The sequence below is a fragment of the Lipophrys pholis genome (genome assembly GCF_963383615.2).
Source record: "Lipophrys pholis genome assembly, chromosome: 16".
Taxonomy (NCBI): domain Eukaryota; kingdom Metazoa; phylum Chordata; class Actinopteri; order Blenniiformes; family Blenniidae; genus Lipophrys; species Lipophrys pholis.
The window spans coordinates 16,055,625-16,070,182 of NC_137634.1; the positions used below are offsets into that span (position 1 = coordinate 16,055,625).

At 41.6% G+C, this 14,558-nt stretch overlaps 1 protein-coding gene across 1 annotated transcript; it reads left to right on the forward strand.

Annotated features, from left to right (window-relative positions):
- Nucleotides 1-13,850: 13,850 nt before the first annotated feature.
- sertm1 (serine rich and transmembrane domain containing 1) lies at nucleotides 13,851-14,192 on the forward strand (the record flags this gene model as incomplete). Its single annotated transcript, XM_080484090.1, has 1 exon — nucleotides 13,851-14,192. The coding sequence occupies one exon, from the start codon at nucleotides 13,851-13,853 to the stop codon at nucleotides 14,190-14,192; it is 342 nt and encodes a 113-aa protein (XP_080340216.1).
- Between the last annotated feature and the right edge of the window lie 366 nt (nucleotides 14,193-14,558).

Genomic DNA, 14,558 nt, shown 5'->3' on the forward strand with positions numbered 1-14,558 from the left:
CCTCTTGTACGAAAAATATGATCCCATATAGCAAGCTTGTGCATCAAATATCTCCCAGTCAGAACTATGGAACATATGAATTATGAATGCTTGTGCTTCAGCAAGAGCGTGAAGGCATATTTTTTTATTTGCAATTTAAGGGTCCTAAATCTTTTGGCACAATAAATTATTCATATATTCAAATTAATCTGACTTTGAGGACATTTTTTTTCTTTCTTCCTCTCTTTTTCATGAATTTAGAGTATACCCTTTGGAGGAATAGTGCAAAAAAATTGCCAAGACAATTAGTGGTGAACGTTTCAATTTTTTTTCGAAGGGTTTCAGTCTGCTGGTACACTTCTTGCTCACGTGTGTTCTTGGCCCTTGTTGTTTTTGGACTGTTTTCCCACTCGGGGGGGGGGGGGGGGGGGGGGGGGGGGGGCTGTTTCTGAGACAGAGCCAAAATCACATCGCCATCTCTCATTGTTATTCTGAACAAGTGCTTGCCCATCAGGTTGGTGTCCTGCGTGCGCGCGCGCGTGTGTGTGTGTGTGTGTGTGTGTGTGTGTGTGTGTGTGTGTGTGTGTGTGTTTTGCTTCAGTGTGTTTGCTCTGCTCGATGTCCTCGGATCTATGGGGGTCATTCTGTTTGGCACCCCACCTTCACAAGACAAAAAGTTAAGCATGCGTCACAGATTTCTTTTTGTTTTGTTTCTTTTTAGTTTTTTTTTCTCTATTTTTGTTAAAGCAACACTACATCAGAGGCAATTGTGGGAATCATGGGAGCACAAGCAAGAGATATTTTTCCTGTCTGTCGGAGATAACAGACGCAAACCTGCTGGTGTAATTAAGAGAAGGCAAGTGAAGCAGTTTCTCTGTACTTGTCTTCTTATTTTTTTCCTCTTTCTCCATGGGGTGCTTAACAAATTGGTTCAGATTACCAGAGAGATGTAAATCACTTCAACCGTCACATCTAGAATTCACATAACACATGAGCAACTAATATGGAGACACTCATCTCATCTTTTACCTCAGCGTTTCAACTCATGTTCACATGGGTTTACCAGATTAAGCATGTCCAATCCCCCAAAATATGAGCACACAAAATCTGGCCCAAAATAGTAGCCCTCATTGCATTTGCAGCCCCGTTGCTGCTGCAATACTCTCCCTCATTATCATGCAGTGCAGAGACTGGTGTCTTCACAAGGGCAGAGCTGGGATGGCATGGAATCAGAACAGGCCGGGATGTCAGGGAATGACACGGGATCGGTGGCCACTTCTTCGCCTTCTGGGATTAGTGACAAAAGCCAGTTGAGGCCAGAGCTCTTATCTCCATCCTTCAGTCTTCTCTCATGGTCACACACGCACACACACACTCACACAAATTCACAGAAGAACGCTTGAGTTTGCACAGAGACAGCTGTACCCACACTGCTTTAATTAGCAAAGCCGGATATATTCCCATTTTAGGAAAATGAGGAGGATTGTATGCGTGGAACAATCCCTGTGATGAGCTGGGAACTAGTCTTGAAGGGTGTAATTAGTTGAGTGGAGGTCAGGGAACTAGGACAATTATTGTTATAATTAAATGATATGCAGTGTTAGTTTCCTCTGTCCTTGACTTCTCTGTGAACACAGTCAACACCAGTGAAGCTGCCTACAGCATCTTATTAAAATATTTATCAACATGTTTTTTTTTGTTTTGTTTTTTTTTTACTCTTGTGGGGCTGGGATTAAGAAAAAAATTTCACAAATGGATATACTCATCCAGTAGTTTCGAAAACAGCTTCACATAGCTTTCAAATCTTTTTTGACTGAAGTACACATGAAAACCAGCTGCGAGATGTTATTCTGGATTCGGGCGTGAAATAAAGCCATCTCATCTCTGTTCCCCTTTTTCCGCCATTCCTCCCCGGTGCTGGTGTCAGCGGGCAGATGGCAGCAGACAGGCATCTGTGGAAAGAGGAGGTTCTATCTTTTTTCACCCTTCACGGAGCAGGGACAGGTGTCATCTGCTGCACAATTAACACCTTCATGAATACCATTGAGGTGCTAACAAGCTCATATGAAATTCAGAGTCATGCACAGAATTTATTTTGGATCAGATGAGGCTCCACTTCCCTAGCTCCAATTCCAAAGTGAATTACCTACTCTTACACCATTAAAAAAAAAATAAAAAAGTACAGATCTTTAAAGTGTTGGTTGAAGCACGTACACTTTTTATTTTTCTTTGAAAAACACGGTGTTCTCAGGGGATGCCAGAGCTATTGGTGACTGAGGTCTTTGATGGAGGTCATCTGAGGATGAATCCTCACATTTTTCCCTCCTTGATCCTGCGTGTCTGCCTCCAGAATCCCATCTTCCTGGTAAAACAGCATTTATGTTAAGCACGTTTATGGTTCCCTGGTTATATATCTTTATCTTGTTTTGATTTCTCAAGGACATCACCTCTGTTAATGACATAAATCAATACCATGACTGCATAAATCAGTGTGTTATGATTTTTTTTCTTGAACGTGTTAACATTCCTGCATCGACATTCAACCTGAAGCCCTTCTGAGCCTCACAGGTCGTCTTGCCTGATGTACGGTTACTGACCTGTGGTTGGAATGCAAATGTAGACAGACCAAGGCCAGAAGGAGCAGGTGAGTGATATTAATAATGAAAAATGACTGAAAAGTAGACTGTAGCTGTGTTTCTTATTTCCTAATACTGATCCGCGACTGACACACTACTGCTTGTATCACAGTCACACAATATTTTATTAAGTGTTATAAACAATAGTCAAAATCATGATGTTGGGGAAAGTACTAAAAGTTAGTGGTTGAATAGCTCTGAAGTACTTCTTTAAAAATAGCTGAGTTACTTTACTATGTTATGATACTGTGATGTTGACTGATTTACAGTCCCTTAAATAGAAAAATAAGTCACTTGTGTGTTGATTTACCCGTCCGTTATTTAGGATTTTGAATTGTGTGACTCCATCTAATGTCAGATTCACTCTTTTAGTTCAGCTGAAGTTACATCAGTTAGAAGTCAAACGGCGCTGAGCTTTTGTTACTTTGTTAATCAGTCATTCGCCCCCATAAGAGGGAAACAACTCCTCAATCGAGTGGAATTCAACATAAAAACCTGTTTTTCCAAAGACATGGAAGGGAAAATAGCAACAAAATCCCTGATTGACGCGAGACGGCAACTTTTCATCTGTTTTCATCTCCAACAACAGGAACAAGTCAGGAGCTCGTATAAACTCCAGTAAACACAAGGCTCTTGTTTGCTTTATAATCAGTTACAGCTTTTAAAAACCACAGAAAACAATCTTCTTTTAACTGTAATTTCTGTGCGTTAAGGGTATTTCTGCTGGACAGACTCAGCCGCAGAAAACAGACACAGGGTTTAGAGGACGGAGGATGAGAAGGAGAAAGAGAGCAAAGAGAGGGGAGTGAAAATACAAGATAAAGAGAGGCGAGCAGCAGAGCTGGGTTTCGAAACTGAGAGGTGTTAAAGGCTTTTCTTTCTCTGTGGGCTGCCCTTTTCCATTCATCTGCTGGTTTGGGGTCTCATTTGAGCAGCTCAGTGTGCCGGCACAACAGGAGCTGCTTATTGTTCACACTGGATAGTGTCCTCTGATGCAGCTTGTAGAGAGCAGAGAGAAGGTCGGGGCAAAGGCAGGGAAACACAAAGGCTCATATTATGTAGCGATAATGTCCAAAAGAGCATTTATTGCACTGTTGGTGTAGGTTTTTTTTTTAAAAATGTGCCTACAATCTGCACTCTGAAAATGAACATCTGTAAGAGACCCACGGATAGTTTTCAGCATTGGAGGTGACGAGCAAGCAGAGAGAAAGAGAGTGAGAGTGAGAGGGAGGAGACGCGGGAGTCTGAGAGAGGGGAAGGGACGAGGATGAGCTCGACTACCTCACTTCTTTCCATTTCAAACCGTTCTCGTTTTTTTTCTTCACCAGTTTTGAAGGAGCAAAAAAAAACAAAACCTCCATCAGTATCATTCATTAGTTCCAGCTTCCGTTACAGGCCGTTTGTATGCATGTGTGTGAGTTCATTCAGAGAGAGGGAGAGAGAGAGAGAGAGAGAGAGAGAGAGAGAGAGAGAGAGAGAGAGAGAGAGAGAGAGAGAGAGAGAGAGAGAGAGAGAGAGTGTAACGGCCAGGAAAGATCTCAGGGGCAACAGATCTGGTTTGCTCGACTGAAAGCCCAAACGTGGGATGGATTTCTGTGCGACATGAGCGAGGAGCAGCTGCCTCACACATAGAAAAGGTCTGTAACTGTTCCTTTGTCTCTAATAAATCAACGTGTGCTGCTGATGCTTCAAGCTGCTTTTTATTGAATGCTTCAAGCTGAGGAGAATAACCTGATATTAACCGAGGGGGACTCCTGCTGAGTGCAAAGAGTCAGTATTCACCTCAAATGGATCTTTTCAGCATCAAGTTCATTGAGAGGTTTAACATTGTGTGGAGCACAGGAGCAGAACTACTATTACAATCAAAGGTGGCAAAATAATAAAGGCAGACGAGGGAAGAAAAATATGCTGAATGTGTTTGTTCGGGTAAATCAAAGAGAATTCATACCTGTATCATTCACTGACTTTAGAAATGAGCATTAATATATATGGAAGTGGGAGAAAAGATGAGGTGTGAGTGAGGAGTGATGAGTGATGATTGAGGAGTGAGGCAATTGTACATCAAAACTAAAACATGAGTTATTTCAGTCTTAAGAGAAGAAGATGGTTTGTTTGTGTTTCATGTGTTCGAAACGATACGTGACTCACTCTCCTCATCACAATCAGAGTAAATGAGCCGCACGCTGACACCGAGTCGGCATCGGAATTATCGACAACTGCACTCAGAAGTATCAGGAGGAATTAACAAATATGAGAACGAGGCGCAGAAATACACTTCACCACAGGGATGAACAACTAACAGACTCTTGCACGCACAGAAACATCAAAGCCTAAAGGCTCATTATCTACAGTAGCCAGTCCCCCCAACCCCCCCCCAAAAGAAAAGAGTCCAGCGCATCCTACTCCCCATAACGATCACTGTCTGATCGTCTGCTCTGATTTAAACTTGTGCTACCTGACTGCTGCTCATAACAAGGCCTTTTGCAACACATTTTAGATCCCATTTCAGTTTGGCCTCTCAAAATCCTCACTGTCATGCTCTGGACATCTGAGAGAATTGGTCGAACAGCTGAACAGCGGTGCTCGACCCCGGGAGCAGCTTCGAGTGCTCTCAGGTGTGCTGTGAGATTTTGTCATTCAAATGTTAAAGTGATGAATAAAAACATCAGTTTGTCGCTTCAACCCCAATTTCACTCGTGTTTCCTTCTTTCTTTCATTTTTTTAACGTGGAGTTTCATTCATAAACGACTGGATCATTTATATCTGTGATTTGAGTTTTTTCTGGACATGAAGGCGTATTAAAATAGTCAAAACTGGAGAGAAATTCATCTCGTGATTTGGAATAGTGGATAAAATATGAGCATGTAATGCATATTGAAGCTTCCACACTTACTTTAACCTTTCATCATTCCCACTTATCTTTGACCTCTACCAGGACTTTCTACTTTGGGCTGCGGGAGCGATTTGAAATTCATGCTCAGTTTTCAGCAGATCTCCGACTTAGAATATGAGATGTGAGATATTTACCATGCTTGAAATGCAGGCAGGCAATCTGATATTTGAGCTGAAATTCTCTTTGGATTTGGATGCGTGTGTGTGTGTGTGTGTGTGTGTGTGTGTGTGTGTGTGTGTGTGTGTGTGTGTGTGTGTGTGTGTGTGTGTGTGTGTGTGTGTGTGTGTGTGTGTGTGTGTGTGTGTGTGTGTGTGTGTGTGTGTGTGTGTGTGTGTGTGTGTGTGTGTGTAAACTCAAAGTGGTATTTTCACATGCGATATGTCCATGATTATGAATGAATACCCCTGGTATTTCTGCTTTCGACTGTTTCCCTTTGTTTATTCAGGCATCTGGTATGAACACAGTATTAGAAAATATGCACACACACACACACACACACACACACACGAGAGAATATAGCTCAAATGCCATGACATTTTGCCACACATAGATCTCATCCGTTATTCATGAAGTGAACGGCGAACACCAGAAGAGAGTGGAGAACAGAACGCGTCTCACTGGGAAGTTTGGATTTCAGTAAACACCTGCTCACGCCGGATTAGTAGATTCCCACAAGTGGACAGCATTGTTTTCTGGCACTGAGATTTCAAGGCTTCAATAACAAATAATAGAGGATTTAAATTTGAAACTGTTTGTCTGTAAATTGGGAATTATGATAAGAAGAATGACATTAAGAAAAAACCCTGAATACCAAGTTCTCATTTGATTGAATAAATATGAGCCTCATAGGAGCATCGTCACTACAAAAAGTAAACAACGCTGCACAATAACAATGTGGACAGAATAAAAATACACATGCAACATTGACATTTTAGAGACATAATGAGAATATGATGGAGGGCGTCGGTCTAGTGACCGAATGAGAAAGTGGCACCGTGTCGCTGGAGGAGTTTGGTACTCCACATGCATAGGATGAGTTTGTTGGTGGAGGGACTTGCAGAGATTGTGCAAAAAAAAAAAAAAAAGAGGTGAGGACTTTGGCTTTCCATCTTCAGATACAGAATAATGGGGCATGAAACACATGCTCAATTCAAGATTGTAGGGCCAGAGGTGCAGCAGAAAGAGAGGAAAGCTGCAAAAGTCATCCAGAGAAATAGTTGAAAAGGCAAATCAGTGTGAAGAAGGTGCAGCAAAGAACTGTGCAAAATATAGGCTCTTGACATAGCCCAAAAGCTGGCACTGACTTGGAAAAGGCTGAAATATATAATCAGGATGTAGTCACATCTGGGAGTGAAAAGGCAACACACTCCTTTAAGAAGCTACTGAAGAGCTGAAGGCTGGAGGGCTCAAGAGGGAGCAGGGGAATAAGAAGCGTGAAAGGCAGAACCGCCTCAAAATACTCAAACTCCATACAACCCTGACTGGCAGTCAGGGGAAGAGACTTCTTCTATGTGATGTAGTTAAAGGAGTTGACAAGTGATGTCTGTCCTCTCAGAGGAGCAGCAAACAAGCAGCTTGAATAGTCGTTGGACAGGCTGTCCAACAGTGGAGGACAGGCTGAATTTTGAACAGCTGCTCAGAGGGGAAGTGGAGGAGCCCCGAGATCCACCTGAGTGAGTCTGAGTGTGTAAGACTTCTGTCCTCTGATGGAAACTGACCGCAAGAAATGCAAGCGTAACGTCTGTTTAACCTTAAAAACAGTGGCAGACTCATTCTGTAATGTTTGAAGAGCAAACATCATCGAGCTTTACAGAGATTCAGTAACATCAGCTCGTAAATCCTTTGTTACGGTTTTTATGGTTTTACTGCAGAACGTCATGCATAAAAACTATTATGAAAATGTTCATGTTTAAATCTAAACTCTAGAAAAGTATTTTAAGAAAGCAAGTGCAGATGTTCACATTGAATATTCACATTTTTGGCATTTTGGCATAAAACCGAAAAAACTCCATAATCCCTTATAGGGCACTTGTTGAAATAAAGTAGTTTTAGGCCAGTAACATGTAATAGAATTGGTTGTAAAACCTATCAGAATCACTGTTATTAAAACATTTAAAGTTTTTTATAAGTTAAAATGGAATATCATTGCAATGTGTTTCGTGCTGGGTTCAGCTGCTAAAAGTCTTTATAATGGTATTTGCAAATAATTACTTTATTATTGTCACTAGAAATGAGCATTTCTGTATCTTATCACATCTTACCATTTTCAAAAAACTGTATTTAGACTGAATAAATACACCTAAGAGCCATTTAGAACACATTGGAGATTGGAGATTCCACATTACTTTCTATTTTGGGCCTAAATAAATCTCCAAATTGAAAATATTGTTCACTTGATTTTTGTGTAGAATTGGCTACATACTACTGTGTACCAGTATTACAATTGAATGTGTTTTTCCCTCAAAGAATATCCACAGTAAACCTTTAGAAGCTTACGATATTTGTTATATGAGCCCATGTTTAAGCACACTTCATTATAACTCCAATGTTAAATCTACAATCATTAGTTTGCAAGAAAAGAGAATAAATAGGGGAGTTACTACGTCTAATGTCTTAATCAATACAAGGTTAAATGTTTAGACGAAAACTGCTTTACTGAACTATTAAAGAATATTTGCTCTCGCGACAGAGACAACAGCCTAATGTGAGGGTTATGCCGCAGCTGAAGATAAAACCAGGCTTTTGTTGGAGACTCAAGAGCAAATAACTTTACAACTCAGTGAAATCGAGACAAACAAAGGAGCCACAAATTCCACAAGAGATGAAGTCGAGTCTATCGTGTGGCTGCAGATATGATCTTTAAAGTGCAGGACAAACACGATGAAGAATTAATTCGTCGCTGGCGTTATCGGCCTTTTAAATAATTCCATCTGATGCTATTTCTATTGCTCCCCGGTCCCACTAATTTAACCCCGGATGATCGCTGAATGCGACGTTGTGTCTTGTCTGGTAATTCTGTTTGTGTGGTAACCGTGTCACCACTGCAGGTGGAAAACAACGCTCCCCGGGTGTAATAAAGTAGACCTTGATCCGAGGTCGCTGGTTGGTTATTTCCTCTGTTGTACAAAAGTGATGTAGGGTAGTTTCTTGGCTCACATAACAAAACAAACACAGTCAGCTCGGTCAACTGGAAGAATTGTAATTTGTGAAAATTACATGATTCAGAAATTATTCTAACATGTTTTTACCAATGTTTCTGTTTTAACTACAACTTTTTGTTGCACATTGAGATTTCATACAAAAAATGCATTATTATTATTATTAATTATAATTATTATTATTTAAAAGTGTGCTCAAATACAATATTATACTGAATTACAGGGAGACGTACCGTTACTGTTGTTAAAAATGAATGAAGTAAAAGTATAAGTTTTTTCAATAAAATGACTCCTGGAATGGCAGTTTATTTTCTTATTGCGTTAAATTGGATTGTCAATGACAGGCATTTGATTTTTCTGTATACAATATCTGCATTCTCAGATAAAGAAAGCTACAAAATGAGACTGTAGATATGAATATTTTAAAAGAAGAAATGTATTAAGGATTTTGCAGATAAGAAGGATTGAAACCGATTGTATAGTTCTCAGTTGTGACTTAAGGTTTCAGAAGTACTGAGTGTAAACTGTATCCTGCTTTTGCTGGAATCCATTTCGTCGCCATTCTGCACACTGTGGCATCATTAATTGGAGGGGTCGCGCGTCTTCTTCATTTATATAAATCGAAGTAACCTGAGGACACACGACTAAGAATTGAAGTGATGAAACTTGGCATTAGCCGCATGATGAGGTGTCGATGGCAGCGTTCCCAGGAAGAATCCCACACAGCAAACAGTGGATGACCTGTGTGTTATCATGCAGCAGTGGTGGGTCTGCCAGAGAGTCGGCGTGAAGCAAAGGCACCAGACACACTCTTCAAATTATTCATGTGACGCTGGACGGGGAGGGATAAAGTTGTATCATCCCTGCCAGATTTAATGTTATTAGAACACATTTGATTGATGCCATCTGAACTCGGAAACACATCAAACCAGCAGGAGGACCATCAGAAACCAGTTTGACTGAATTGACTGTCGCTGAAGTGTGTTGATTTGACTCCTTTTGTATGTTATTTTAAGAAGTTATTGAGCTCGTAACAGGTAAAAATATCAGCACAATTATCCCACATGCACTGCAACAGTGCGACCAGGCAAGCAGCTTTGTTTTCCATGTTATGTCAGAGAATGTGCGTCACACTGAACAACATGCTTTTTTTCCCCCCCTCTTCCTCTTTTGATCCAGTATTTAACTGGTCTCGGGTGTGAACTTCACCTTCGTTTAGCACAACAACGAACTGAATAAAACTTGTATTTTTTGGAAAAAAACATGGTACTGTGTGTAGTTCAGAGTTTTGTAATAAAAGCAGAACAAACAGAGACTATGCTTGCAAACGAAAAGAAAAAAGGGAAAAGAATCAAAGGTGAAGCCGGTGAGTGGATGCTTTTGGAGGAAACTCCCCAAGACTTCTGGCCAGTTAGAGATGTCAATTCTTATATCCAATATTTTGTCAAATGTAAACTGTTTGGCTGTGATGGACCACAATCTGTCACTGAGAAGTGTAAAGTAGAGGGACACGGGATTAGATTGACGGACGGCTGGATGGTTTAACTTTTATAATTCTTATACTAAAGATACTTTCTGTTTTCAATTAGTCCTTATTTTCTGGGCTACATTCGCAGCTAATCCCACAGAAACTATTGGTATTTAATGTGAGTAGGCGAGAGAGAGAGAGAGTGTGTGTGTGTGTGTGTGTGTGTGTGTGTGTGTGTGTGTGTGTGTGTGTGTGTGTGTGTGTGTGTGTGTGTGTGTGTGTGTGTGTGTGTGTGTGTGTGTGTGTGTGTGTGTGTGTCTCACCTCTTCAGACTCAGCAGGACTGCATGGTCTGCCCTCTTAAAGTAGATTAGCTTGAAAAAGAGGTGAGCGTACATCGTTGCCTGGATACAAAAAGCATCATTAAGCACAATTATCAGCCACTTCAGCTCACAATGAACAAGCCTGATCACGGTTTCAAAACAACATACCATTAATGACGGCAGCCTATACAGAGCAGGAGAGAGAGTAGGCTGGAAGAACACGGACACGTCGATGAGATGAGGAGGTGTGAGGGGAAAAAAGGAGGGTGAAATAATCCGAGGACGGGTCAGCAGGCAGGGGGGACAGTGTCCCATTCAGGGACGGGTTCAGAATGGCATAAGTAGACTTCCAGGGTAAAATTACAACTGGAGCTCTCAAATGTGGTTAAAATACCAGCGATCCAGATGGTGAGATGATTTCAGGAGGGAAATAAACCCCCCTCCTGTTGATGAATTGGTGTTGGCAGAGACAAACGATGAAGCAGAATCACTGCAGGGAGACAGCAGATGGAGGAAAGGGCAGAGCCTGAGCAGCGGACATCAACACTTTCTCTAGTTCAAACTATTTTTTTTTAAAAAGAGTCTCAAGAGAAAGACAAATAGCAGGGTGACCATATTTTCATCTGGCTGGGACAGCCACGGGAAATATTTGATCAAGAAAACAGAGTTAAGGCATGAGAGCATGCAATCACAGAGCCACCGCAGCCTAAATAATCCCTCCTCATTATGCAGTACGTCCCCCTGAAGGGCCGTTGGGCCGTAAATTAAAGAGAGCAGAGTTCTTATCACATGTCGCATCCAACAAGAAACCAACAGAGCAAAGAAGGGAATAAATAAAGAGAAAGTCAAGACAAAATTACTGAAACAATGTGCAAATTGTTGTACGATGTAAAATTACTGGATTTATGTAAAACAACTAAAGATGCAATCACATGGAACCGGGAAGTGGGAGATTACGGATTTCCCAGTGGGAAAGTAAACCTGAACAGAGAGTCGAGAGGAACTGATTTGGCATCACTTACCATGGCTGCATCCGTTCATCTTCTTTAAAACCTTTATTCAACTCCCGGTCCTCTTGGCCTGAGGATGATCCCAGCTGACTTTGCATGAAGGCAGGACACAATGTGGACAAGTCACAGTTACACACGCAGGCAGTTTGAAATCACCAATTAGTCTCAAGTGCTTGTTTCTGGACTGTCATAGAGAAACCCCACGCATACACAGCAAGAACATGCAAACTCCACACCGAGAGTATTATTTCTGATCCAAAGAAAAACTCAAAAGCATACAACTATAGAAGGTAAAATGTTGTTTTTATAAATGAAGTGAGCATTTTATTATATAGTCTTTATTGTAGAAGTACTTGGTTTACAATCTGGAACACTGAAATAGATTATTAAGGTTTTAGCTCACTGAAATTGTAAGAGGGGAGTCAGAGAAACTCAACACTGAATGGCCCCTGTCTGGAATCAAACCTGGCTTCTTCTCACGGTGAGGGACGGATGGTAAGCACTGCTCCACTGCGCTGCTATCAAAAATATACTATATATCATGTAGAGGTTCGAAGAATAGTTTAGAGTGTGTATATCAAAATACATACAGCGGGGGCGGGGGGGGGGGGGGGGGGTGATAGAGGAGAGGAGGCCGTGATGAGTGTGGTGACCTCTTGCCATCATCCTGGTTACAGTTAATGCACGCCTCACTTTGAAATGTCTCCGTCCACTGCCACAGATCAAGTCAAGACACGAGGCCAGTTGAACCCGAATACAACACAATCCTCATGTAGACTCGTGTCTCCTCCGTCTGTGTCCCTCACTGATGCAAAACCCGGTGGATCTCCTGATAAGACAATGGCCTCCAGTATCTTCCAGTCAGCCACAGACACTTGTGACGAAACATTATTATCAGAGTTAATACACTGTGGAGGAGGACTGGCTCTCAGCTGTCTTTGTGAAAGCTGATTATGAGGAGTTTAATTTCATCTGATAAGGACGCCTTCATTTTTCTCAACTGCACAGCCCCATGCAGGCTCGGAGGCACACAGGCACTGAGTGGGGCCATTACGCCCTCTGCTGGTCAAACATGCGGTTGTCACTCTGCTCTGTGTGAACTGAAAAACCCTTACTGTCGTTGATGGTCTGTTTTCTGATAACACTGCTGTAATTATTCACCCAGTTCCATCCAGTTTAATTTATGGTAAAAAAAAAAAAAGTGTAAAGTTTGTTTACACTTTCCTTTGTCATTTTTTTTAGAAAATGAATATATTGTAAAACAAAAAGTAAATCAGATAATCGGCAAAAGAAAACCTTCTCAGTTTGATTTCTCTTGGGTTTTTTTCACCCTGCAGTACCTCCTCTGTGCCTCACTGTTTGATTTGAGCTCATGTAAAACTGAATTTCCCCTTGGTGGGACGAATAAAGTCACTTAGGCAGCTGGCAACTCATAGGACATGTGAGGCACTTTTAACTGTGCTGTGCAGCCTACCCAAAATCAATCAATTATTACCTTTACAAGTAGATACAAATTAATTAGAGGTATACAGTAAGTCATTTTTACATAATGAGTACCCGTAGTTCTCATATGCGGGCGAAGTGTTTCGTCACAATTTTGCCTTGTGTTATTAAAGATAGAAATGTTTTGGGGGCATTGGGCGTCCCTGAGTGAACCATACAGTGTGTGCATGTGCCACAAGGTCAATTTTCAAAGAAAGATGAGCGAATGAATGATAGAACAAGGTGATGAGAAAAATAAAGCAATAATACCAACAATTAAACCATATAGCAGTTATTAATACTGTGTTTACAGTAATATAGAATGGCTGTGAAGTGAAACATATCTCATCAAAGTTGTATTATTGTGGCTCTCTGATACTATAATTAAAATTCTGAGGCCCTCAGGAGGATCAAAGTTACATATCTGTGATTCGGGGCATTGCAGTATTTCTTCTGTGTGTCAGTAACAGTGTGTATAAGCCAATTTGGTGGTTAGTAAGTTTTCTCAAAGCCCCATCTGTTGTTCCGAGACGACCAAACAAATCATTATTGTTCACTACTGTTATCTGATAGAAGTCTGTTCGCCCCTTGAAGTGAAATGTTGGCCTGAAATCATAAAACCAGAATGGCTTTTTGTTTTCCTTCTAATCTCCAGCCAAGGCTGCTTTGAGGGAATGTGAGGATGTGGGTGAAAGCTCTTGTGTCAGCAAGCATCTGCCGTGTTGAGAAGTCCTGGAGGGGAAACACTACATTTCTGGCAGCTTCAGCATGAGACAAAAGAACTTTAACCCACAAAGGTTATTCAAATAATGAATGATGTGTGTGTCTGTTGTTTCACAATGAATCTCACACGTCTCGTCTTTTTTTCTTCCCTTCGATCCTGTGGTGAAACGTCAGCCAGGATGTCAGGGATGGACGCCCCATTGCAACACAATGACACTGGAATCTCTTCAGCGGACAACGGGACTTTCCTCCGATTCTCACTGACGTCCGCCTCCACGTCGGCCGCCGCCGCCTCTTCCCCAGGACACCAGGGCAACGTCTATGTTTACGTGTGGCTCTTCCTCGGCCTGCTGGTGTTCCTGCTGACGCTGCTCATCATTTCCCTCCACAGGCTGAAGAACATAATCTCCTCGTCCTCGTCGGTCCCGGACTGCAGCAGCGAGGGGGGAAGCTCCTTCACCAACATGGAGATCTGCAGCATCTCGTCACAGAGGTCAACCATTTCTTCTCTCTCCACCTGAGGGAGACGGGATGGCGCACTTGAGCATGATAATGTGATACGAGGAAGACGTACTGAGACTCACCATGTGATGGAGGGGTCTTGAGGGGTGAAAGTGATGAGACCCTTCTGAGCCGTTCTTCCAAAATTAAGACAAATGAACCCGAGGAGCAGTTTCCCCTTCTGCAGGGGAAAATCATAACGAGGAAATATTATCTCCCCTCCTCATTTCTGTGCCATCTCTTCAACTGTACTTGTGTTCATTTAAGAAGAAATACTGTTGCATTACAGAGAGGATTTGTATTGTACGTCTCCATATGCTATGTATATATTGGTTAATATATCAGAACAGAAATTAAAGGCCGTTGCTTTGCACAGAGATAACTGA